Raw genomic sequence first — 26,715 nt, 5'->3', positions numbered from 1 at the left:
TTAAGAAGTGGACGTGGTAAAAATGAGCGAGATTACAAAAAGGCCACAAACGCCCACCGTGGGGCTCGAACCCACGACCACAAGGTTAAGAGCCTTGCGCTCTACCAACTGAGCTAGACGGGCTGTTGACTTAGTAGGCCGAAATTGTTATTGAATACTAAATTTAATAATAATTTCAATTGTATTTAACATATTGAAATACGAATATTAGAGCATTTTCAGCAATAGAGTAATACTAATTATACTATTGTCACCCTCCCATCCCCCAATTCCATGTGGCGTGGATCACTCCCAGCAATAATCAAAAAGTACTCTCCTTTATTTTACTTATTCTTTTTACAGACTTACGGTAGTATCAACTGTATTTTAACTATCCTCTAACTAATTTATTGGAGGTAAAAAATTGGACAGTATTAGCTAAATTTAGCTAATGTAGACAATTTATCTAATTTACTGAAGATGTAGACAATGTAGACAATTTAGCTAAATTTAGCTAATGTAGACAATTAAATATTATTTAATATTTAATTGCAATAGATTTAACTAATAATTTTTAACCAAGGGTTTGATTTGTCACATATGTAAAGTGTAAGAATTAAATTAGAGAAAACCTTTTATCAGGATCATCATGATAACACCACTTTTACAGCCTCTAATCAATAACTAACACATAAGCAAAAACATAAAAAGTGCATAAAAATAAGTTGGACCAAAATACACTAGATTTTAGGGTTAAAATCCCTAAATGATTAGCCTTCCACATCTAGGTTTTAGTTTTAAATCAAAAAAATGAGTTTTGAGGCATTAGAAATGAGTTTTGAGGCAGGTCACGGCAGGCATTCACCGCCAGCCATCCGCGAGACCCACGGCGGCTACGGTTTTTTTTTTTTTCCTTTGATTTAGTGTAATTATTTTCACTTTTATTTTTTGCATCTTTCTTAAATTAATGATGTGTCGCATAATAATTAGAGGCTGCAAAAGAAGTGTTATCAGGATGAACATGATAATAGGGGCTCTCATTAAATTAATACTCATGTGGCCATGTGAAAGTGAAAGGATGATATTTGTTATTTTGTATAACAATATGTACAAAAAATTATATTAATATTATCATCAATATCAAATATTTTTTTTAAAAAAATCTGAATCTACACAAAATTAAATAGATAGGATTAGATAATCTATATTCTATGGCAATTTAAAAATAAATGGGGTATCTAGTGTCTAGCATATTGCCAACGCCCAATACGTCCACAGCGGCACTGGGCCGCCAGGCGCCATTCGGAAAGGCCCTTTTAAATAAAAAATAAAAAAAAATCTGGTGAACGTCCAAAAAGGAAGGACAAATTCGGCCAAATGGTAGAACATGTTCCTCTCTTCGAAACAAAATTTGTCAGAAAACTAGCAAACACGCGCAGCCATGGCGGGAGCTATGAGCAACCTCTCATCGGTTTTCCTTCCGAGACAACTCGGTAACTCGAGGCGTTATTTCTTCAAATCCTTTGCCTCACGAGTCTTGGAAAAACGCATTTTCGCAGCACAAGTTCGAGCTTCTTCTTCTTCTTCTTCTTCAACTGTCATTGTGGAAACCAAGTCGCCAGCGGTAACTAATGCTTTTTGATTTTCCTTTTCCCGTTGTTGTCATATTCTTGAAATTGAATGCCTCAGAGATTTCCTAGAAACAGGAAATTCCTCCTACCCCTCCCTAAAAGTTACTTGTGTTCCTTAGCATATGCTAAGGAGAAGCTGCATATATTTCTGCTTTTTTCGATAGGATTAGTAGAAAAATATGTATTAATACATTTTACTTTTAGTGACCGGGTTAAAGGAAAATTTGTCCATTAAATGGTAAGACCGTAATATTTAACTGAAATAAGAAGCTGATAACGAAGACATGGTTCCATGACATTTGTTATTAAATCAATATTTATCTTAAAAGTTTAAACTAATAAAAATAATAAATGTAATATTTAATCATTTAATTAATATTCTAAAAAATATACTTTTAGACATGATACCTTAGACATGATACCACCAAACTCATTTGAAATGGAGAGGATTTCCTTGTTTGGAAGCAAATTTATTCTTGTTTTTTATTTCAGTACAAATTCATATGCAAATTCACGATTTGGTTGTGAAGAAACTTAAAGTTTTACCTTGTTTTGTTCAATGAAATTGACACTCGTTACAAACTCCAAACGCCCAAAACATCCATAGCTGCATGGGTTTCTGAAATTTAGGATCCATATTTGAGTTGAGTCCACAATTGGTGAGAAAATGGAAGAAATAGAGGGGGGATGAAAATTTTGAATGTCTGGTTTGGTGGTTGTATAGTTGGGTGCTCTAAAGTTTGATTTATTCAAGTTTACATTTGTGTGCTACACAATCAATCCAATTACAAATCAGAAATGGTAATTATTTATGTATGAATATGATCGTTAATATCTGAACAATTATCTGGCTCTCTATTATTTCATATAATTTTCTTTATGTTTAGGATCCTGTTGTTGTTGAAAAGGAGGTAAGCACCAACAAGAACATTTTAGCTTGTCCCATATGCTATGACTCCTTAACGTGGGTTGGCAATCCAGGCTTATCTGTGTAAGTAATTTCATTAATGGAATGGTTCTGGATTACTTGTTTGGGAATTTCTGCAGTGTACTCGATCTTTGATTTGTTTTGCTTCACTAGTTTGCAATGCACTCAATTTTTTATTCGTTTGCATTGGAATGAATTTTTCGCAGAGAGTCTGCAGCCGGGTCTACTTTACAATGTAGCACTTGTAAGAAATCTTATATTGGCAGCGAAACACATCTAGACCTGACGGCATCTAGCGGGGCCAAGAACTATAGTGAGCCAATGCCACTTTCCACGGAGCTTTTCAGGTGGGCACGTTGTTTATTAATCGAGATTATATGACCTTCAGTAGCATTCTTCAATTTTAGAGTGCATGTATTTTGGGGATGGATTAGAGTAGAATATTCAGATGCAAATTCACTCAGTTTCTCCATATTAGCAAGCATTTGTGAATTGAATATGAGGATATTAGGCTCATTTTTGGGTTTATTCCAGTAATATTGTCTCATTTCAGTTTCTGGTTAAGAACTTCACTGCATATATAGGCCCTTCATTGTCAACCTTGGTATTTTTCGCTTTTATGGCATGGATAGTGCATGAACATAGATCGAATATTGTTGCTGCTGCCACTTTAGGTGCTTTCCTGCATAATCCATAATGTCACATCAGTCCGATTGTCTAATATGAATCATACTGTGGTATCGTTTACTGGATCAGGCTTCCATTGATATCGTTTCTATATGAGAGGGGCTGGCGTCAAAGTTTTTCTGTCTGGGGTGGTTTTCCAGGACCAGAAAAAGAGGTGATTTACAAGTTTATCTATTTCTTTGTTTACTCTGTTGCATAAAGATTTACTAAATGCTTCTTACTACATTTCAATTACTGTTATTTTATGGATATAGCCTGTAGAGCTTATGCAATCATAAAAAGAAGTTGCAGCTTTGAGCAATGCAGTTGAAAGCATGTCCAACAGATACTTAGTATATGAAGGTGTTCTTGGACATTCTGTGGAAGTTTAAATCAACCCATCCTGTTCTTTTTTTTTTTTTTTTATAAGTGAAGTGAAAATCCTTGATTCTAGAATAGCATCATCAAAGAAAGTGGAAGCCCTGCTGTCAATGATAGTAGCTTTTATTAAATGAAAGCGAGTGATTTTAAGATATCTGATGTGTGAAAAAAAATATTGAATTTAGTGCTTCCAAATACACAAGGACCCATTTGAAATGTTAGTAATCATAAATTGAATCTGTTTCATCATATTTGTCAAACAATATTGAGGTGGCATAAAATAGACACAGACAGTAGTGGATTTTTGTGGCTAATGCATCCACTTAAGATTGATGAGTTACTAACCAGGTGCTGATCTGACTGCAGTTTGAATTGATGAGGGATTTCTTAAAGCCGGTTTTAGGAGGAAACATTGTTGATGCTAGTTGTGGAAGTGGGTTATTTTCTAGACTATTTGCCAAGAGTGGACTGTTTTCCCTTGTTGTTGCTTTGGACTACTCAGAGAACATGTTGCAGCAATGCTATGAATTCATTAAGCAGGAGGGGAACTTTCCCAAAGAGTATAAAGTTTTAACTTATAAATTAATATTCATTGTTTATGAATACTTATAAATTTAAATTCATTTCATAAGACAAGTGATCTTTCATGAGTATAATACGAGTTTTCAATCTGATTGAGTTGGTTTTCTGTTAGGAATTTAATCTTGGTCAGAGCTGATATCTCTAGGCTTCCTTTCGTTTCAAGTTCTGTTGATGCTGTGCATGCTGGTGCTGCTCTACACTGTTGGCCGTCACCATCAGCAGCTGTGAGTATTCTTCTATATATTGGTTTTCAAGCTAATTGTTCCTCTTGCATAGGGTTCCTATATATTGGCACAGAAACAACTCATAGAGGACCACTGGCCTTTTTAGCCAAGAAGTACCTCCTCCCTTTATGAATCTGTAATCTGAGGTATAACTTGCAATGCAATGGCGGACAGAGGGAGGCTCATGGCCCCCATATAAGTTTGAAAGACTTCCTTTGGACCTCCCAAAAATCTGAAAAAAACCAGCTAGCCCGCTTCCCACACACACACCAAAAAAAAAAAAATCTAGACTTTTTAAAATCCAAAAATTTAGGCACAAAAACTCTAAAAAAAATGCTTCTTTCAAAACCCAAAAAGTTTGATCTCCAAAGTTTCTAAAAGCCATGGGATGTCTTCTTCTAAAATCTAGAACATGCTGCTTTCCTCCATCCTCTCTCAAGTCCCTTTAACCCTCATTTTAATCTTATGCTTTCTCTCTCCTCCATGACCATGACTTCAGGGGTATGCCAAGTTCTTGGTAAAGGAGAGAAAACCATCATCTACAATTCGTCATCTTTCACTGTCATGGACTTGCATCCCTAGGTCAACAAATAGGTTGATATATTTTTTGCATCTTGAATTATATTTATAATGTCTTCTTTGTGTTACTATATAGAGAAAAATATACAGTAGTAAAAAGAACAAAAAGATATTTAATTATTACATATTTGTTGGGCTCCGTCAAAGATAAATTTCTGGCTTTGCTATTGACATAATTTGTAGCCTATCACGGCCATTTATTGATTTAAAGGTATGTGAGTTCACATATCAAGGTGAGTTTTTAAAAGGAAAATTCCAAGATGACAGAAAACTCGAGTGCCAGCAAAAACTTCTAGTGCCTTAATGTTTCCTCAAAGGATGACAAACAACTTCTAACCTGCTTTGTACCTTCAAAAACCATGATGGACAAAATCTTGAAATTTGCTTACCAAAATATATTGTTGAAATTCAAATTCTATATTTCCTTTTTCATTGCTGGATGTTTCAATCTCTTTTTTGCTGTGAGAGTCCCAAAGAAATTAGGATTACCTTGAGATCACTGAAGTACCTGTATATTTTTTGGTTTACTAAAAGATTTAGATTAGTTATAGGGAAGAGGGTGTAGTAGACTTTGAATGTCACAGAAAGCCTTTTTTTTTACCTTCTTAAAATCTGCTGACTTCCTAAAAGTTTTACATTTATGCATTTGAATCTCTCTGGACGAACTTCATTCTGCACAGATTGATAACATGACAGCTAGAAAAGATTTCTGATTAAATACTTTTTCACAACAATGTTCTTTGCTGGGAAATAACTCCCTTAAATCAAATGGACCAAAAGAAAGAAACTCACTTCTATTTTTATATTTCTTATTTATTTTGTATGGAATATTTCTCTGCAATTACCTTGACTACATTTCCTCACACATCTTTCTTGTGCTTTACTGTATAAAAAATATCGACAGAAACATGAGAGCAGTTGAACTTATTAACTTGTTTCATAGGCCAACCTTTAGTTAGTGCCAAGTGCATTGTGCAAGTCTATTGTGTGAAGGGTAAAAAACTATTGTGTCAGATTTTTGTCTAGTCTTTATGTGAAGACTTATCTACTGGTGGATCTCTTAACTTAAGGAATCCTATATAATTTCTATAAGCACCTTCTGGTGCTGTAGCTCCTTTGCTTCTTCTAATATTACTATAATGCCTCAGGTCCCAATGTTCTTTATTTCCACATAAATTTGGTAGTGTGGTTTTTTAGGTAGCTGAGATAAGTCGAGTTCTGCGACCTGGAGGAGTGTTTGTTGCTACCACCTACATACTCGATGGGCCTTATTCTTTCCTTCCATTTTTGAAGACTGTACGACAGGTACGCGTTCTCAACTTTGAATCGGGCATGGCGGTTGATCGGCAATTTGATTCAAAATGCTTCTTTGTAATGGATAGTTTGCGATCATAATTGTAGTTTAGATAAAAGGGACTTGATTTCTGTTTATCTTCTATCATCATGGTTTCTGGTGTTGTTGCTGGATATGAGATCTATCATGGCTTCTTTTATTTTGCTGTCAAAGATGTTTCTAAACAAGAAAGATTTTCCCAACTTTGAGCAAGAATATTATTGTTTTAAAAAGGCTGCGAAAGCTGGTGTGAAGAGTTTTATGAGAAGGGACTTAACTTGCAATCATCATTATAGTTGTTGTGATTGATCTGTTGCTGATGGTGGGTTATTTATTTCTTACTGTAGAATACAGCACAAATATCAGGCAGCCACATCTTCTTATCTGAACGGGAACTAGAAGAACTGTGCAGAGCCTGTGGGCTAGTTGGTTTTACATGCATAAGAAATAGGCGTTTCGTGATGATCTCTGCTTCGAAACCCATCTAAGTATTTGGCACGCTGCTCCTCTCCATCATGTGCCCTCAAATTATTTTGGCTTACAAGTTAAAGACGTGCCAAATTTCATATCTACCAGATACCATTAAGTCTATCAAAATCATGTGTTTTGTATAAAAATAATAATAATAAATATGTTTATATGGTAGATCGTTATGTACTCCATTCTATATACATGAGCCTGTTGCAATCATTTTATTACAATAAGTTTGTCTATAAGATATCAGATCAAAGGCTTTATAGACAATCGAGGCAAAAACAAAACTAAAAAAGGGCTATACACTGCTGACATTTTCTGCTACACAACTAAACTCTGTTGCTAAAAAATGGACAAAATTGGGAACTCAATATGCCGCGAAATCTGGCAAACAAAACCGAAGGCCCCATTCAATAGTCTTAAACCTTTCAATGAGTTCTTGTCGACTACATTTCTTTCAGGCTGAAGAATATCAGAAGATGATGTGTATGTGGCTTCCGTATAATATGGTACACTCATAAACAATGCTGAAAAGTTCTCCTCTGATTAATACCTACCAAACGCTTTGAAATTTCCCATGAGGTGAGCTTCTTCAATGGAATGCTGCCTTTGGTTAGGTCAGCTTCTGGCTTTTGGGATTACTATTCCCCTAAATTGGAGAATGTCAACTGGCGGTAAAGCAATATATTCTCTTCGTCATCAAGATCAAACTCTCCGCCTCTGGGTGAATCATCCAGCTCCATTTGTTGCATCTCTGATTCTATCAGAAATTCCATCTTGGCACGTTCCCGGTCTCTCGGGTAGGTGCGATAGAGAAACGAATAGAAGAGACAACACAGAGCCATTGGAATTCCTATTGCTGTGTAGAGTGCCTTGGACAACGATGCAGCATTCCCTCTATCTGTCGCAATCTCTTCGGATTCACTGGATCCTCTGGAGACTGGCTTATAACCATAAACATGTTGAGCCAATATCCCAACTATAGGGGGAGCAAATGATGATAGTATCGACTCGAAAGAACGATCCAAAGCATAGACACTTGTTCGGGATTTCTCAGGAACTATCTCTGCAAAAATTGGACTGCATACACCATCTAATCAAAATCAGCAACTTATGAGTAATGAAAACATCTTTATAATTAAAATCATCACTTATTAGTTATGATAACATCCTTTTAAGTATCATCCCTTCATGAAAAGCTAATAATTTTTTCTTTGAGCTTTTGCATTACATGAAAATACCTGATCACAAGAAGTGCAACAATTCCATTTTAACAAGTCTATGATGTTTTTCTTTCTTCATAATGACATAGTTGCCACCTCTATGATTATTCTGGTTACTTTGATGATAGAATCCATTTTTTACATTATCAACTAGTGTGCAAATGCTCCTGTTATCAATGTGAATATATTTACTTACAAAAAACCCAAATGCCTTATGACATTATTGGATTATTTGGGCGTAAATTCTGAAATATGTGAATTTATTTTAGTAGATGGAAGGAGAAAGGATGTGAGTTTGTAAGACTTTACTTGTTTGCAGCAGGAGCATTCCAGGATATGAAGAAGCCAACGATGAACATGAGCAAACCATGGACCACTGCTGTAGATGGATCATTGGGTAAAGCCAGGAGAAGTATTGCTGCTAGAGGGATAGCCGATGCTGAGCTTATCTGTGCTAGAATTATCCTTCCAGAATTTGGGAGGCGAGTGGAAAGGATATCTCCCATTGTGCCACCAAATAGGCCCCCAAGGGAACTAGCAATCACAAACAGTGCAATGAGGAACGCAGTTTTCTCATGGGAGAAGCCGGTGAGCTCTAACCACATGGCTGAAAATGACAGAGCTGACCAGGGGAATGAACCGGTGACCCCCTGTGCCACAATAATCTGGAAAGATGGAATCTTAATAACTGATTTTGCTTCTTGAATCAGGTCCTTCACTTCTGACCTGAAAGATTTGCTTGGAACTGGATCTCTAGCTACTGTACCACTATCTGAAAAGTGTGGATCATGGGCATAAAGACGGACCAAAATCCCTACTATAACGCTGATTACTCCAACAATATGAAAGGACAATCTCCAACCAGCGATTCCCATGAATGTTATTGGAGCTATCAATACCGAACAAAGTCCACCAATAATTGAACCAAGGTTGCCTGTTAGTTGAAGCCATCCAAAAGCCATACCACGGTTGCTGTCATGAGTTGAGTCGGCTACAAGTGACTGGATTGCAGGTGCAACTAGTGCAAGGCCAATCCCATTTAAACCTCTAGATATGGCCACCTGTTTGACAGAAGATGGATGACTTTAAAGCGGATACAATCAGCTGGCATGCCAAGGATAGCACTCACTTGTATAGCTCCAAAACTTCATATATTTGCCAAGTATAACACATTTATAGATCACATTAAAATATACCTTCTATGACAGTTTGGAAGGTAAGGATAGAATATGCTTAAACTTTGAATTTGGGTGTCTGGAACTGGTTGAAACCCCATTTCACAACAGAATCTATATACCATCGCATAACCCTCAACGGCTATAAAATGTTGTGAATCTTATGACTATTCATGGTTTCGTCACTAGTATTGTTCTTGTTTGAATTGACAAGGTAGCCATCAGAGGCTCGATGAAGTGAAAACTTCTTCTAGTCTGTTAAGACTGTTATGCATGTAGGGCCAGCTATATGGCTAAGCAATTAAATTGTATGCCTAAGGCCCCCTAAGAAATAAATGCCTTTTAAGAACCATAGACACCACAAAAGACACAAAGGCACCATCTTTCACATAACAGTACTTTGAGTGCTACCGATAGTCCACCAACAAGCATAGAAGTTGACTACTTGTCCAGGCATAACCCAAGACAGCCCAAATCAACTGAAAAAAACATCCCATTAGGCACCGGCAACCTTGCAATAAAGAAGAAGATGGTTCACGGGCTCTCCATCTACACATACAACAACTTTTGTCCATGGTAAGGATCTTTTTTAGAGCTGCCAACCAAGCAAAAAGACCGCCCTCAAAGGAACCTTATTCTACCAAACACTTCCAATGCAAATGAAAGCCATCATTGCGAACCAAGACACTGCAGAAGAATCTAATAATGAACAGCCTCTTTTAGAGGGGCCTGTGAGAGGACATAGGAGAAAATTAAGTTGTTATTTTTTTTGTACTCTATATTTTTGGACAACAGTTTTTGTTTCTCCTTTGGTGATTAGTTATCATAATTTTCTTGTTCTTTTTTCTCTTTCTAGTTAGGTGTTTTCTCATGTATACGTCCTATGTACTTGGGGTGCCTTACACTTTTAATGATGATATCTCAATTACTTATTAAAAAAAAAAACTACTTGGCTAAAAAAATAATTAGTTTGCAAAGAAGAGAGAGGAATGAGAACCCTTTTTGACCATAGGAATTTTCTTTCTTTATAAGGACCATAGGAATTTTGCCTCCTGGGCATGAGGATAAACTGCTTAGCCCGTCAGGGGTAAAAGCTCCTGGATTACCTGGTAACTGGTTCTGGCGGGTGGGGTCAGTTACCCGTAGGAGTTTGATTAACGGTGAGGATTGTTGTACAGTATACATTTGCGATGTGCAATTAATCTGAGTAAAGTTCTCCTATGTTATCAAAAAAAATAATAAAAAAATAAGGATCATTTCACCTACCTAATTGTCATATGATGATAGAAAGCAATTTTCAAAAAGTTTACCTCTCTTTCTATGAGAGCTGAAACATCAAATGTATTAACCTCTATCTTGATTCATTTTTTAATTCTTTCCTCTTCTTTTCTATTTTGATTTTACTCTAACAAACTCTCATTTCACTCTATGTTTCTCTGCCACCTTATCTCTATTTACAAAAGCAATATATTCTCTCATACATTCTTTGGACATATCTACTGTAATTTTTACTCTTTCTCTTTTGTTAACTAGTTGGTTAAATATTAATATTTTTTTTATCATTCTGTAGACACCGTTGTTCAGAGTTGTGATCACTTATCATCAAGTGCTAAGTCCTATTGCTCTAATTTTAGTTCATTTTGATTTTAGTACAAATAGTATGTATTCTGCTTGCAAGTGTTTTTCTAATCTTGTGCATCTCAAAAAGGAAAAAGAATGACTCTTAAATAAATTTTTTTTTTGTAAATAATTTTCATATTTAATGAATTTTGTGCAGAACTTCTGACTATGTCAAGCTAGTGTTACAAAATTCTAGGAAGAATTCATTTCAATTTTTGCCTATTTTTCAAAGTTCAAACTCCAACTGACCTCACTTTTTCATCGCCAACCTCTTCCTCCTTCAATGAAGCTACCTAATTTTCTGAAGCATATACTCTATGGGAAACGAATATACTCAAATTCTTTCCTTTAAGTTTAATCAATGTTAATATTTTAAACATACCAAAACTGTAAACATTTAGACCTCCGAAATATTTGGAATTCAATGTTCCAGCTACCTAATTGATCCCAATTACCATATCCAAAAGACCTTCTCAAAACTGACCCCCAGAAATGAGAAACCAATCAAATCACTACCATATTCATATTTAGCTATCTATTTTAATGGCAAGAAAAAGGAAACAGCTTTTTGATCAGGGAATTCTCAGCAACCAAACAAGGATTTCCCAAAAAAAAAAAAAAAAACCCAATAAAAAATGGGCAATTGGGTGTGCTTTTTTAATTCCTAACCTGAAAGAAAGTGGAGGAGAAGGCAACGAGGAAAGTGGCGGCGGCCCAGAGGAAGGCACCGAGGGCGATGACGTGGGCGCGGTTGTGGCGCATGGCCAGGTAGGCGGCGACAGGGTAGCACGCTGACTGTACTATGGACCTGAAGAGAGTGAGAGAGCCCAGGCCCGTTGGGCCGGCGTGAAGCGCCGCACCGACCTCTTTGTACACACCCGGCAGCAAAGACTCGTCTGCCCTCTCCATAATCCCGGCAAGATTCACCAGAATCAGAGTCACCGTCTCCGCCTTCATCTTTCCTTTTCCCAACATCATGTCTCCACTGTTTCTGACTTCTCTTTCCTTTTTTCTATTAACTACACGGTTTTTGGTGGTTTTTTTTTTTTTTTTTAATGTCTTGTGAAGGGAAAAAGATGGAAGAGTAAAAATGACAAGTGGGTGAGTCTTAGGGGAAGGCCGCGTGTGCTACGTGTAAGACTGTCATGGGTGGAGTGATGTAACGCTGTATTATGTGGTGGGCTTGACTCTTCCCTTAATTTAATTTTTGGTTTAACTTGTTAATTTTATATTAAAATTGATGTCCTTCCATATTTGTTTGCTCAGTCAAGGGGTCAGCGATTTGACTTTGTGAAATGGGGCCTGCGTAAGAGTTTATAGGGCTTTGTGCTTTGGATGCCCAGAATCCATGGGCCAGGCTCAACCATTGATGGGCTGGACTGGAAAACTTATCAAAAAGGCCGCCGCTTATAAAGGCGAGCCTGCGTAGGTTGACTGTTTATGAGTAGAAGAAAAAAAGAATGCTGTAGAATTTGAATTAATTTGTTTATCTCACAAGTCAAATTAGATGGCTTCAGAGGGAACATTTGTGAAGGTTTCACAGCTTGATTAGGTGAAGTTAGGTGGAAGTCTAAACGAGGACTGAAAAGGGTAAGCAAAAGAGCATTTTAACGAAGACCCAAAATTATTATTATTATTTTTTTTAAAAAAAGGAAAAACTGAAAAAATTACAGCTTGCTCAGTCCATTCTAACGGCACCAATCCGATTAGAGCGTTCACATTCGCTTAATCATTTTGTATTAGATTATACATCTTAAATGTAAACTACATTCTTATTGTATTTGTAAATAGTGCACCGCTATATGCTAGCAGACACTGTTTACACATCAATTTCATTAATATACTATTTCTCTCTCTCTCTCTCCACATCTCTCTTTTTCCAGAAGTTGAAAAATATGATTTTTAGGAAAAATATAATTCTTATAAAAAAATAGATAAATAATATTTAAATCATATAAATAAATAAAAAATAGATAATGAGATATATGATGTCTTTTAAAACTTTTTAGACAAATTAGAAAAAGTAGGTTTTGATTAACCATTTTACATAAAAATATGCATAAACCAATCTGAATGCCGTTAGGAATTCAATTACAATAGAGTAATTTACCAAAAATAAAAATAAAAAATCCTGATTTGTTAGACCATGCCTAAAAAAACAAAAACATGAACAAATAACTCAAAACACAAAATACTCAATAAATTATATTTACTTCTACTTTACATCATTAAAAAAAAAAAAAAAAAAAAAGGTTTGATCAAAGGAACAACGGTTTATCAAAATCACAAAGCTAAGGTATGGATGATTTTAATATAGCTCTTTGCCAAGGATTATCTTGCAGGTTCTGTTGAAATTGATTAAGGATTATCTTGTTAAATTTAAACGAGTTGATGGGGCTTTCCAGCAATCCTGGAAACTGGAAATATCGAGCAATCCTTTTTTACTTGCGGTTTATACAGTACAGTAACATTAAAGTGTCAACAAGAGGTAGCTCAATCGGTTGGGATCACGCCTAATGAAGCGGAGATCACTAGTTCGAATCATTTTTCTCCCTCTTGTGCGGACATGTAAAAAAGAAAAGAAAAAAACACTAAAGTAAAGATTTCCTTAAATAGCATTTTAAGATCTGACATTCTTTTATTTGGCATTGCAACCTCCCCTATTCCGGTCATCTTTTCCTTGATTTACGTTGAAAATTCTAAACCCAAAGACCTAAAAAAATTTATTTTAAAATTAACTTTAATATTCTTATTTTTTACATTACTTCAATAACTTTTTATTACTATTTAAATAAAAGAATCACTACATTTTTTTTTTTTCACTTTTCATACAAAATATTCGTACATTTTTTTTTCACATCAGTCAAATCTACTACAGTTCCAAATCAATCAAATCTACTACAGTTCCAGTCCCTATGCTCCTAATTGAACCAAAGAAACCCTACTTCACAATTTCGGTCCTCTTTCCCATTACTTGGATAAAGACTAAAGAGAGCCACCATCTCAGGTACAACATACTCTGTCATTGTCGTTTGGACAATTACATGTCTGATCCATAATTGCAAAAACCAACAAAAAATAAAATAATATAGCTAATTGCTTGAATTGAAAATTGCTTAGAAATTCCAATAGATTGGCTGGGGTAGGGGCATTATGTCTAAAGTTCAACCCTTTTACTGTAAATGCAAAAATTTAAAGCACTGTTTTAGAGATCTATTCGAAACGAGCCCGAATATCCGGACTAAAAAAAAAAAGAAAGAAAAGAAATGGATTGGCTTGGAAATAAAGGAATTTGAGATGATTATTTAAGAAGAAGAAGAGGGACTTGTTGAGAGTAGTTGAGGTTATCGTAGTGGATGTCAGACAGAGAGTCTACTGTTGGAAGGACAAGTACTGTTGTTTCGTGTGGGAATTTTTTTTCTGAAACTCTGTTGCTCTCTCTTTTGCAGCACTTTTCCTATTTATTATTGGCTTCTTCTTGTGTTCTGTTTGGCTCCTTGGTTTGGGTTATTGTTTTGTACTTTTACGAAGACTATTAATTTGTCACCTTTGTTTGTTGCTATCTCCTGACTATTCTATTTAATTATTATAAGAACCACCTTCTCTTTGTTCAAAAAAAAAAAAACAAGAACCACCTTCTTTTTCTTGTATCTTTTGTTTTGTTTTCTTTCTTAATTTATTTTTCATTCATGAAAAAAAAGCATGTTAAGATTTCGCTCTGCACTCATATAATTTTGAGAAATTTTTGTTAATCACTTAAAAGTCTTCCCTAGATAATTTGAGAGTAGACCTAAATAGGGTTGTAGTCGAATTAAGTATTGAATGTTCATATCATGCTAATTTAATAATTTTGAATATGAGCTGACCTTGACCTTGAGCTTATTGAGTCAAATAATTTGTTCAAGTATGAACATATATATGAACATCATGATATGGGCTTGTTTATGAGCTTGTTTACGAGTTGCTCATTTAATTCAAAGATAAAGTTAATATCCTGAACCATTAATTTTTCATAAATTCATGCCAATTGATTTAATTAAATACAATAATTTGAATCTTAAATCATTAAATCTCGGGTTTATATATATGTTTTATAATATGCATAGAAATTTACTATACAAACACACATTTACTTGCGTACACACACATATAACAATAATTCAATCTATATTTACTACATAATTAAAAATGGGAGAGAACTAATTTGATTGACTATTACGTATGCAGATTGAAAAATAGATTTAGGAATTCAGAGTCTTAGGAGCCAGTTGTCGTCCCTTTGCCTCGCACCAATCCGTCAAAAGTCGATCGGCACAATCGTCTTGACTGGTTTGGTCCATCAAACAGTGACATACCCAGTCGTGAGGTTTCAAATCTCTCTCATTTTCTTCTTGAAAGGGCACAGATTATGAAGAATAAATTTACTTTTCACATCAATTGAATCATTCAATTTTGCCGCATCAAACGTTATAAAGTAAATGCAATCAAATGCTTTATAAATGCAATCAAATGCGGATGCGATTTTCACCTTTTGCTATTGAAAAGCCACATCATTATTATGCTAATCACCATTTTTCTTCATACTCAATGCCAAACTATTGTCACCACTGAGTTACTTTAGTTTTTTTTTTTTTTTTTTTTTTTTTCTCTTGTGCTAGCTGTCTCGAGACCTAATAGTTATTCATTATTCCGACAACAAGATGTCTTGTTTCATCTAATATAGACGGTCCTTTCAAAAACCTTTTTTTTTTTTTTGGTTGGCATATAAAAGATTAAATTTAGAATTTAGTTTACGCCTAAATTCGAGGAGGGAAAAAACAAAGGTGTTGGTTTGATAAAAGTAAGGGAAAATTTCAAAAAGCTCCCCTGAACTTCTAACCAATTTGAAAAAATTCTCCTGAATTTTCAAAACTCTCATTTAGGCCCCCTGAACTTTGGTTTTCTCTCACTTTGGACGCTTTTAACATTAAACTACGTCGTTTTGTATCCTAAAATTAAACACTTACCCAGCCCAAAAACGACGTAGTTTAATGTTAAAAGGGTCCAAAGTGAAAGAAAACCAAAGTTCAGAGGGCCTAAATGAGAGTTTTAAAAATTTAAAAGAAGTTTTTAAAATTGACTGAAAGTTGAGGGAGACTTTCTTAAATTTCCCTTAAAAGTAAAAAGAGTGGGTGGGGGTGAATAATAGAGAAAGCGACCACCGGGGGGGTGCAGGGTGGTGGGTGGTCATCATATGCAATACATAATCTCTTTGGGGACAAGTGAGGGCGCATATAATTGCATTCGTACAACGTACGCAGATTTCAGAGAGAATCACCGCCATGGACTTGAGGTGGAGCCAGCCAACCATCATTAGACAGCTAGCAATCAATGCCACTCTTCCCACGTGGGATACCCTTCCCGCCGTACACGTGTTTCATCCCCCCTCCGTCTTTCCCGCCCCTTTCCAGGTTAAGAGCCCCCGTTCATCTGCAGAATTCAAGGCGTGAAGTGCTTCTGACGTCGCTTTGTGCGTCATATCACTGTAAGTAATTCCCTGTCGCTCAATTAATTGCACCCTCGTGCAATTTTCTTTTCACTTGAGAAGTTTGAATTTATTTATTTATTAAAATAATAATAATAATAATAATAAGGATTTTTTTAATCTCTGATATTTCCTCCATAGAAGAAAAAGTTATAAATTATCTATTTCACATTAAGATTAGAAAAATGCTAAGAAAATCATACTACGTCTCACTTTTATTTTATTAGGCTGATGTATAAGCTTTATTGGTCTTTAGATTAACTATCGTTAAAAAAGAAAAATAAAAGTTGAGAAACATTGTCATGTTAACATTTCTCAAAATTAATATCCTATGTTGGTGGAAGATATGGAAATGAGATAAGAAAAAAAAGGAGAAAAAAAGAGCTAGCTAGAATGATGTAGGGGTGATGGAATAATTTACGTGGACTGGTAGGTGTGACTAAGCAATTAAGCGGCTTAAGACTAGTGAAAAAATTATGTTACTAATAATAATATCATATTGATAAGTCCAAATTAATTTATACTCTTAAATTTTTATATTAATTAGTGTTTTTAATTGTTTATCAAGCCCAAAAAAGAGAGAGACCCTGGCATGCATGGTGTTAGGTTTGTGGAAATTAACATTTCCAATAGCATTCACATTCTTAAGAATGTGATGCTTGAGAATCTAAAATTTGAGGGGTTAGTATTTTCACAATTGGGAATGATTAAAAACCTAGTAGGGTTTTTGAAAATATTAGATTCTCATATTTGGCTTAATCCTATAGGAATTATTTGTTTTTTCTAAACTATCTCTATGTTTCTATCTTCAAGTGGCAGCTTCTTTTGGTTGTAATTTTCTTTTTTTGGAAGGAGACGCTCTCCTAGTGGTGTTAACTATTAACAACCCTTCTCTCTGCTCTTCTTGGAATTTTGCTAACTGTATTTCTAATATTAGTGTAGTTTTAGCTCTCTTTCAAAGCTGGAATGCTTTGAAGGTATCTCATAATGCCAACTTTCGGGCACATGCATGCTCAAGCTAAATGGGCCGCTTCCCATCTTGTTTTTGAAAGCATTCTCACAAGATCACCTATTCTCTCTTTCATTCAGATCAGAAATGAGAAAGATCCTTCCTTGTAGTCATTTTCCCTATTTCAATTAAAAAAAAGAAGAAAAAAAAAAGTGGCAGTTTGATACATAATTATTTAAAAATTAAACAAAAATGATAGAAAAATTAATGGTTTTTCTTTCATTTCCCAGTATATAAATAGTTATACTATTAGACTTATTTTCTTTATTTTTCATTATAACCAAATACAATATTATGTTCATGTCTATTTGTTGTGGAATAAAATGGCCGGTGACCCATTCTTAAATACAGATTTTACATTTATTTCCAACTTTGGTGGAATAAATAATGACACTTTATATTCTCAAATTTTACAAATAGTCACAATCGATCAAATCCAAAAAATGGCATTAAAAAGAATAATTATAACAAAATTATTACTTACTCTAACTTTTGTATTACAATTTTTTTGCGGTTTAACGCACAAATGAGAAAGTTTTAGCGCGGTATTAATAAAAACGTATGAGATGTGTGCATTCTAGTTATTTAAAAGAAAGAAAATATTTTCAAGGGCAAGAAAATATGGATTTTCACGTCTATAGAAGAGAGAATCCATATTCTCAGCAAAATGGGGTTTGGAGGGAATCTACGTTCTCTTAGGTATCTGAATTCCCTTTACTTAAATGCAACCAAACGAAATAATCTTTTACAATTTTCAAAAACCCTAAATACGGGGCCAAGTTTTTTCTTTTCTTTTCTTTTCTTGGCCACACATTCATAGAATTCGTAACATTGTTTGATCATTATTACATTCCTGCATGTATAAATTGTGTAAAGTGAGAGTACTGATAAATAAATTTCACAAACTTCTGCATGTGAAGCTTTGATCGAGGGATTTCAGCACTTCTCTCTCTCTCTCTCTCTCTATGATCCCCCCCTTCTACCAAAAGTGTTGGTAATTTTGTCTCCCCTTTAAACTCTAATAATTACCATCTCTCTCCTTCAATCCCTACACACAATCAGAATTAGTTTTCGCAAATTCTTGCGCCTAAATTGTCGGAGCAGAAAAATCCTCGTAATCTTTCCTTGCGGACCAAAAAGTAAACATAATATGATGATAAAGTATATGCATGCATTCACAAAACAAAAAAAAGCACGGAAACATCCGCGAGGGCTGCGGGGGCCCTGACTCCGAAAATTTTTGTTAAAAAATCTAACCTTTTATTGGTTTTTTGGTCATTTTACTCATCGTTTATTGACCCTTTTATTTATTTATTTTTTCAAACTTTACAAATGGTAAAATCTATCTCAGTCGAATCAAGTCCATGGCAAGTAGCAACAAACTTTTTTAAAAGTATATATGGCTATGGAGGGGACTCTAGAACGAGTTGTAGCTTAAGCTTTGGGTGTTTTCTACGCCGACGTGTGTTTTGGACACATTGTTTTGGAGGGTGGGGCGCTCCAAATAGTTAATGCTGTCAAATCAAGTGAGTGAGAGTCTCTTATTCTTCTCTCGTAAAACTTTTTTAAAAATTTAGTCATTGAATCTGTATGACTGTATGATCCATTATGTCTATAGATTTAGACCTAATTATGTCGAGAATTCACTTTTGTAATTTGTTTTGGTGTAAGCTTGAATGAATAATGTTGGCAAATATATATATTCTAATAATTTAAATGTAGGCCATCCATGCAAGCTTGTTTTCTGTGTTTTTTTTTTTGGAGGAATTTAACCCCACAACTTTGTAAACAAAGGGGAGAAAAGACCATCTATCAGTCATCATGCTGTAGCCTCAGCCTGTGTATACTTGTACAAAAATTTCCAGATATAAGGGTAACCCTTGGACGAGGAAACATATATATATGGCATCTCATTCTCAATGGCTGCTGATAATGAACATATTTTATCTTGTAGCTCATTCATCAAAAAGGAAATTGAAGTGGGGGACATGTGGGGTTCCTGAAAATCACACAACACCCACTGAGGTAGACAAAGATAATGTCTCCATGTCTCTAAGAAACGAAATCTTTCTGAATTTTAAAGCCTCGGGAGAGATTTTTGTACCCACCAAAGAAGGAGAGAGAAGATAGAAAAGAGATTGGGAGAGAGATATTGACCATAATATTAAAAGGTGCATTGATATCGAATTTGTGAAAAGTCCTCATGATCTTAGCCAACAATTGGTACTCGATCAATAAATTATACTGAAATAAACCAGCATGGGATCGATCATGATCATCTCACTGATCAATGAGTAATCAAAGCAAAAACGATTTCCCCAGTAGTTGGAAACTGGAATTTTGCTGAACTCTTTCCAACAATGGGGTCCATGTACGACAGGAGGCCAATTGAGTCGCTCACATGCTCCCAAAGCTAGCACTTTATGTAGGAGATGAAGTGATTCATATAGAAGATGTGTCACTGATATTGTAATGCTGAACGTTGCTAAGTTTTTGCTTTTAATGATATACGTGAATGTTGCTAAGTCTATTTTCACATGACCACAAGTAATTAAGATCATAATTTTTTTTTTTTTTTAAACATATCATACTCATTCATTGATAAAAGTTGCGAGCCTAAAGCTCTTACAAACAGAGCAAAAAGTTTTGAAGTAAATCATAGTCGAAGCTAAAGATACAGTCATCAACAACAGATCAAATCAACCAAAACACAGCATCCGCTAACCTATGACTAAATATCAGGTTGAAAACTCAGATCTGCATCAAACAGATACCATTTAATGCATAGGTAGCGCTTATTCCTCAGCCTTGAGAGCAAAACCCCCAAGCCGATACTTATTCCTCGGCCTTGAGAGCAAAACCCACAAGCCAATACTCATCCTCCTCGACTCGATAGCCAGGATAAATTTCACATCCACAACCCAAAGGTTTGCACCAGTAATATCGGGTAGCAACCGAGCGCAACAAAGCAGGAGGAGAAAGCCTTATTACAAGTATAAATAAAACCATACAGGGAAATAAAGGAAACAATAAAACTAATGCAGGAAAAGAAATTACAGCAAATAAAACCAAATACAGGGGAACTCAAAGGAAATAAAAAACAAAAAAACAGGAAAATAAATGCGAAAAACACTCAAAGCGGGTGACGGCAGCCGGAGGAAGCCGATCGCAAGCTGGCCGAAAACCGCCGCGGAAGGTGGCACAAAAAGCTTGTTGTGGGAGGGGCGGGTGAAAAGACCCGACAGTGAGCGGTGAGCAGCGAAGCAAGTGCGGAGGAGATTAACGGCACACACAAACAAACAGGGAGTGGGAGAGTTTGAGTGAAAACCCTCAAAAGCAGTACCCACTGAGAGATAACACAAGCACAACAGAACAGAAAACACCAAAGACAAAAACAAACCTAAAACAAAAATCGGGAAGCAAGGAAGGGAGGAGGGATGCAGGCAATGGGCATCCCTCCTCCCCTGAGGCGGCGGCGCTCTGGAGGGGGCTTAGGGTTTCACAAGGCTTAGGGTTTCTCATTAAGATCATAATTTATAAGCATATCTTAAGAACCTAACTTAAAGCTTATCCTAATGAATAAATATAAATGCTAGTGGTATCAAATTTATATTAAGAGATGAATATTAAATAAACTTCACATTATTTTGATACCCATATCTTAATAAAAAAATTTGATATACCTAACATTTTTTTATTAATAAAATTTTCCACTTGTGGCTTTGGGGGATCTCCCCAAGGTAATAGCTTCTCCAATGGAATTGCCTAACTTCATCAATAGGATAGAGACTTTAAATAAAGCAACCCATTTATTAGGCATGGCCTCTTAATTAATTGCTTAAGGTCCAAACTCTGTACACACGGCTGTAATAAGTTGCTATGAATCACTTTTTGCTTATTCCCTTGAACTGAGGCAAATCTAGCTCTCACACGAGCAAGTACACAGGCTATTAATATGAAATGATTTAATTTCGTAACTAATTTTTTTTATATTGATTATGCCGATTGATTCCTTAGAATAAAATGCGGTTAAGTGTAATTGAATTCTAATGAAATGAAAAAAAAAAAAATTAATTACGAAAGTAGAAAAATGAAATAAAGTCTAAAATAGGATATGAAAAATTATGACAGACAATTTTTCACACGATCTTGGAACTCGAGATGAACCCAATACAAAATTAAATGATTAGGGTTGAGGAATTTAACTTGCTTAATTAAATGGGTAGGGTTAGGGTTAACCTATATAATCTTATACTTATGCCTTGACAAAATCTGAACCCGACTTGAATCTAATACAGAATTAGAAGGTTAGAGTTGAATAGTTAAACATGTTTTAATTAAATGGGTTGAGTTATGATTGATTTATTATATCTTATATTCATGTCTTGACATGATCTGAACCTGACACGTGAACACGAATTGCTTTTTCTATAAAAAACGAAAAAAGATACAAAATCAATGGAAGAAAAAAAGGTGTAAATGTAAACCAAGCATTTAGGCAAGTCACAATGTTATTCACTGTATTAAGTATCACTTTATCTTCTATATTTATTATTTTAAAGCAAAATATTTTGTAAAAAAGGTGAGAGTACGTTAAGAACTTACATTGTAAAGTGTAATTAAATAAAGAAGAAAAAAAATAATTCTGATTTGATAAATTTTAGAAAAAATGAAAAGAAAGCCGATTCACGGGGGATCTGGTTCGAGTCTTGGAAGACCCAGTTGCGTCAGCATGCCATATACTTTCATCATCGCTTACGTAAACTAAATCATTTAAAACGACGAAAATAAAGAAATAGTAAAAGTGGGAAGAAAAAAAGGCAATCAACTCAACAGTAATCGAATAAGTAGAATTAAAAAAATAGAGAGTAATAATTATTATTAGAGTACCGATGGCCGAAAAATATATATGAATGGATGTATGTATAATATTATAATATAATTTGCTCAGGCATTCGCATACATGCATGCCCTGGATGCCGATGCCGATGCCGATGCTAGTTAGAACTGGCATATGAAGTTGCCAGTTTTAGCCTCAGATCATTCCCTTTTTGAGACCAGTGTTTTTGATGTCCGCACATGAGGTCGAGGACAAGCGAATGAGGGAAGAAGATAGAGATAGAAAGGATTCATCATTGCAAAAAACCAGATTATTCTCTGGCATGGGGCCACCACGATATTCCGAAGGAGAAAGAGGGTATTCACATGTCACCACATCCTCTCAATGTGTCATCATCCCTCAAAATCCGATGGATAATAATATGTCCTCCTCCTCATCATCATGTTTCTTCTTGGATATATTATTTATATAATTAATTAATTAATATTTCTTTCCTTTCCTTTTAATATCATTTACCTAATTAATTCTCATGCTTAATGAAATTATTAATTTAATTGTAACAATTAGTAACACAAAGTGACCTCTCTCCCCATTCAATATTTATTTATAAAAATAAAAACAATTTCCATCGACTTTTAGTTAGTCCAGCCTGCTATTTTATTAATTATTAATTGTATGATTAATCCGTACACTTATTTTGGAAAGCCTCTGTTGATCAACCAATGCCTAGCACCGAATAAACTGTATATATATATATATATATATATAACTTTCAAGGAAGGAATTATATTCTTTATCTAGAAAGTGAATAATTTGCATGTGTGGATCACAATCTTACCGCTAATGGTATTCAATGATCTTGTGCGGATTGAATCTTTGTATTGTCTTTTAGTCTCTATACAATATTGCAGGTTTTTTTTTTTTTAATCTTTGAAGGAAAATGATATTCTTGTCTCAAGCTGAATATATATATATATATATATAGAGAGAGAGAGAGTCTCGCGTGGGCAGGTCTATAGTGGGGTGGTTAAATATTTTAAAATCTCAAATGGAAAATATAAAAAACAGAAAATAATTAAGAGTTCAATTAATCTGTTCAGTATTAATTGAATATGGGCATCCCTAAAATAAATAAATAAAACAAATATAGAGAGAGGAAAATCATGAAAGGTAATAACAAAGAAAGTACAGAATTAAAATGGTTGCTAAAACTACAAGTTCTTTTCAAACTAATACATACGGTTAAGTGATATTTACTTTATTAATTACTAAATAATTAAATTAAATTTTGATTAATTATCGCGTCATTTTGTAATAATGTTGTTGTACTAGAAATCAATCAACTTGTATGTTATGATTGCGGCAGGTAGGGATTCTCCTATTGTGGCCACAAATCGCTCCACTTATCTTCCATAGTACTTGTAAATCAAAATAAACGATATGTATTATGGAAGATATCGTACGTGTAGGCTTGTAGCACACAAGATCTCCTAGCTAGGGCTTTTAGTTATATACCATGGAAATAGAAAATAGACGCCAAATAATTAATTCTGTCCAACTTAGCAGTTAAAAACGATATAAGATAATAACTATAAGGAAAACTTCACTAAGGATTCTAAAACTTTTACTCGTTTTGAAATACTCTTTCTGAACTTCAAAAATTTTCAATTTAGTCCCATGAACTTTCAATTGTTCTCAATTTAGATCATTCCGTTAATTTTAGCCGTTAAAAATTAAAAAAAAGATCAAAATATCCCTGATTTTTGTTTTTTTTTTTTAAATAAAAAAAAATGTTAGAGGTTGAAATTTTATACAAAAGTCAGAGGTATAAACGTCATGTGACGTTTAAAATCTGATAAAGGGGTCTAAATTGAAAGCAATTGAAAGTTCAACGGACTAAATTGAGAGATTTTGAAGTTCAGGAGGAATATTTCAAAACGGGTGAAAGTTTGGAGGTCCTTAGTAAAGTTTTCTCTAACTATAATTATATACCTCCCCAAAAAAAAGCCTATTTATAAATAATTAAGGACATTTGTATTGTAAACAAAAATTTTACAAACCCTATGGCTAGTGATTTCTGTTCTAGCACCAAAAAAACAAAAAAAAAAAGAAAAGGGAGTGGCACAACAGTATTAATTAGGATTTTGCCATTAAAAAGAAAGCCAAGGGCCGTACTAACAGCTATAGCAGCTGAGGAAGAAAGAAAAGCATATGGATTATATATGGAGCATGGACCACGCTTGAATCTTGATTAGCACAACTCTTTTCCCAAAGGATAGAGACCTTGGAGCTAGCTCGAGTGTACATACATGTACGTGTGATAATGATACGTAGATTTGCAAATATCAACTCTTTTTAATGCACGGCCTGATCACCCGCCCATTTCTCTTTTTCATACATAAAAGTACGAGGAAGAAACTTTGCTAATTCAGAAATCTTACAGCTGCTACAACATGTAAATCCATTCAAAAGGTAAAGAAAATCGATTGAAAATTAAGGAAAAACTAAAGAGTTTTCTGATTAATCTCCCTATGGGATATGTCTAATCTCAATTACGGATCAATAAAAGAGCATAATATATCACGATATAATTAAAATAATATGCATGACGCCTCACATTTTTGACTAATTACTTGTTCATAGTTGTTTAATATGAAAAAAGATGAAAAGAAACATATATATATATAAAAACAGATTAACATTGATGCCGAAAAGTGGCTAAGGCGTGGTGATCACTAATTAATTAATATAAGAAGCTAAGATATTCATCATCTTCACCACCACCACCACCGGCGCTGCCGGCCGCCGCTGTGTTGTATGGCTGCGGCAAAACCCTCTTCATCATAATGTACTTAAACACGGCGATTCGTGTGGTACGTACACGTGTTATAGTTTCGATCATTTGATCAATTTAACCTGAATGACAAAGCCATGAATCAACGGTACCGTCACCCCTACTACCAGACACATTCTCCAAAGACTTGTCGTGGACGTTAAAATCCGTTGATGAAGATGCCGAATAATTCAACTTACAGCCACCGACCCGCGGCGAATTGCCGTAATTCCCATCCAACGGCCTCAAATGCTCTTGGCTCGATCTTCCACCATTGGATCCAGCTCCGTGATTAATTGGTAGCCCTCCTCCACCGAGGTTCAGATTGGCATGTCCGTGGCTCATACCTAATTCCTCAAGGGATGGCAAGGCTAAACTTCCAGGCGACGGCGCACCAAATCCGCCGGGAATACTCGGCTGCGGAAGAGACGACGACGACGACGACTGGAATGTGAGAATTTGGTTTTGCATGTTTAGCATGTTTTGAGGCTGCCGGGGAAGGCCAAGATTAGACGGCAGTTGGTGGTAGTTATTTAAGGTTGTCGAATTACCAACATTTGTAGCATCAACCATGGCGTTGTTCAACAATGAGGAAGAAGAAGAAGAAGAGGAAGACATGAGAAACGGCGATGGCGGCTGGAGTACCTTTTGAGGTGAAGGACGTAAAGGGTAAAGAGCTGATGATGATCCTCCCCCCAACGCTTCCAAATGACCGGAGGACCGGAAGCTCGAGCCGCTGCCGAATAGATCGAGCCGGCGGGAGTAGGGCGAGCCGCCGGAGAAAGGCGGCGAGGGAATCCCAGTGAATTCTTGCACCATTGCCCTGAAATTCGTGGTGTCGGTGGTGAGAACGGTGGTGGGTGCTCGCCTTGTAGCTCTAGTCCGCTTCTTGGAGTTGCGTTGCGTTGCGGCTCGTGCACCATTGTGCAGCATCGAGCCGTGGTTAGGCTCCGGAGGAGCCGCCGAGCTGGAGGTAGATAATTTGTTCAACGAGGCAAGGTCGGCGGAATTGGGACTTGAATGATTTGGTTGGGTTTGAGAGAGAACGTGGAGATAATTAGGTGAAAGATCAAACAAATTGGGCTGGTGTTGATAGAAAAATGAAGGGCGTGGATTTGATGAGATGGAGCCGAAGTGGGTAGGAGGAGGATTATTGAAGAAGGGCGGGGCAGATGAGTCATATTCTTCTTCACCACCGCTAGAAGATTGCATACTTCCACTACCACCAGAATCCATAGCTTGAAAATTAAATAAACGACTGAAAGAAAAGGGAAAAGAAAAAAGGAACCTGGAAATTAATGTAGAGCTAGCAGCTTTACGATATCTTTCAAGGGTGGATCTGAAATGGAAGCAAATCCTTTACTTGTCTTTCAGTTGGTATAAAAAGAAGAGAGAATATGCATGGAGATCTTAGTGATGATCATTTGGAGATGAAGGGGAGAAGGGTTTGGAGAGATCTGTTGCTTTTCTTTTTCTTTTTTGTAGCTTTCTTTTCCTATATGTTGTGAACTAGGGTTTCAGAGTAGGAAAGGAGAAAGAGAGAGAAAAATTATGAAAGGTTATTTAACCTTTCTGCTCAGAAAAAGAGGGCTCAACATTTAGAGGATCCTCATAGAGAGAGTGCAGGGTGGGGTAGCCATTCGAGTAGAGAGAAAATAGCTGCCGGTGGCTGGCAACGGGTCAAACTCAAAGTGAATGAAAGAGAGAGAGAGAG

The 26,715-nt window shown here is 35.5% G+C and overlaps 3 protein-coding genes and 1 non-coding gene across 4 annotated transcripts; 1 reads left to right on the top strand and 3 right to left on the bottom strand.

The window, feature by feature from the left end:
- Positions 1-50: 50 nt before the first annotated feature.
- On the bottom strand, positions 51-123 carry TRNAK-CUU (transfer RNA lysine (anticodon CUU)). Its single transcript has one exon. It is a non-coding gene; the product is annotated as a tRNA-Lys (tRNA).
- Positions 124-1,350: 1,227 nt separating this feature from the next.
- Positions 1,351-6,993, top strand: LOC132189171 (uncharacterized methyltransferase At1g78140, chloroplastic). Its single transcript, XM_059603756.1, has 8 exons — positions 1,351-1,603; positions 2,498-2,601; positions 2,745-2,885; positions 3,295-3,379; positions 3,952-4,145; positions 4,280-4,391; positions 6,168-6,275; positions 6,651-6,993. The coding sequence occupies exons 1-8, from the start codon at positions 1,421-1,423 to the stop codon at positions 6,789-6,791; spliced, it is 1,068 nt and encodes a 355-aa protein (XP_059459739.1). The 5' UTR covers positions 1,351-1,420; the 3' UTR covers positions 6,792-6,993.
- Positions 6,994-7,162: 169 nt separating this feature from the next.
- LOC132189170 (uncharacterized) lies at positions 7,163-11,799 on the bottom strand. Its single transcript, XM_059603755.1, has 3 exons — positions 11,465-11,799; positions 8,310-9,061; positions 7,163-7,857 (listed from the first exon to the last, which is right to left on the bottom strand). The coding sequence occupies exons 1-3, from the start codon at positions 11,771-11,773 to the stop codon at positions 7,419-7,421; spliced, it is 1,500 nt and encodes a 499-aa protein (XP_059459738.1). The 5' UTR covers positions 11,774-11,799; the 3' UTR covers positions 7,163-7,418.
- Positions 11,800-24,876: 13,077 nt separating this feature from the next.
- Positions 24,877-26,597, bottom strand: LOC132190275 (AP2-like ethylene-responsive transcription factor PLT1). Its single transcript, XM_059605214.1, has one exon. The coding sequence runs from the start codon at positions 26,235-26,237 to the stop codon at positions 25,080-25,082; it is 1,158 nt and encodes a 385-aa protein (XP_059461197.1). The 5' UTR covers positions 26,238-26,597; the 3' UTR covers positions 24,877-25,079.
- Between the last annotated feature and the right edge of the window lie 118 nt (positions 26,598-26,715).

The sequence above is a fragment of the Corylus avellana genome, chromosome ca8, assembly GCF_901000735.1.
Source record: "Corylus avellana chromosome ca8, CavTom2PMs-1.0".
In the NCBI taxonomy this organism is placed as follows: Eukaryota; Viridiplantae; Streptophyta; class Magnoliopsida; order Fagales; family Betulaceae; genus Corylus; species Corylus avellana.
This window is presented reverse-complemented; position numbering and strand designations above follow the sequence as displayed.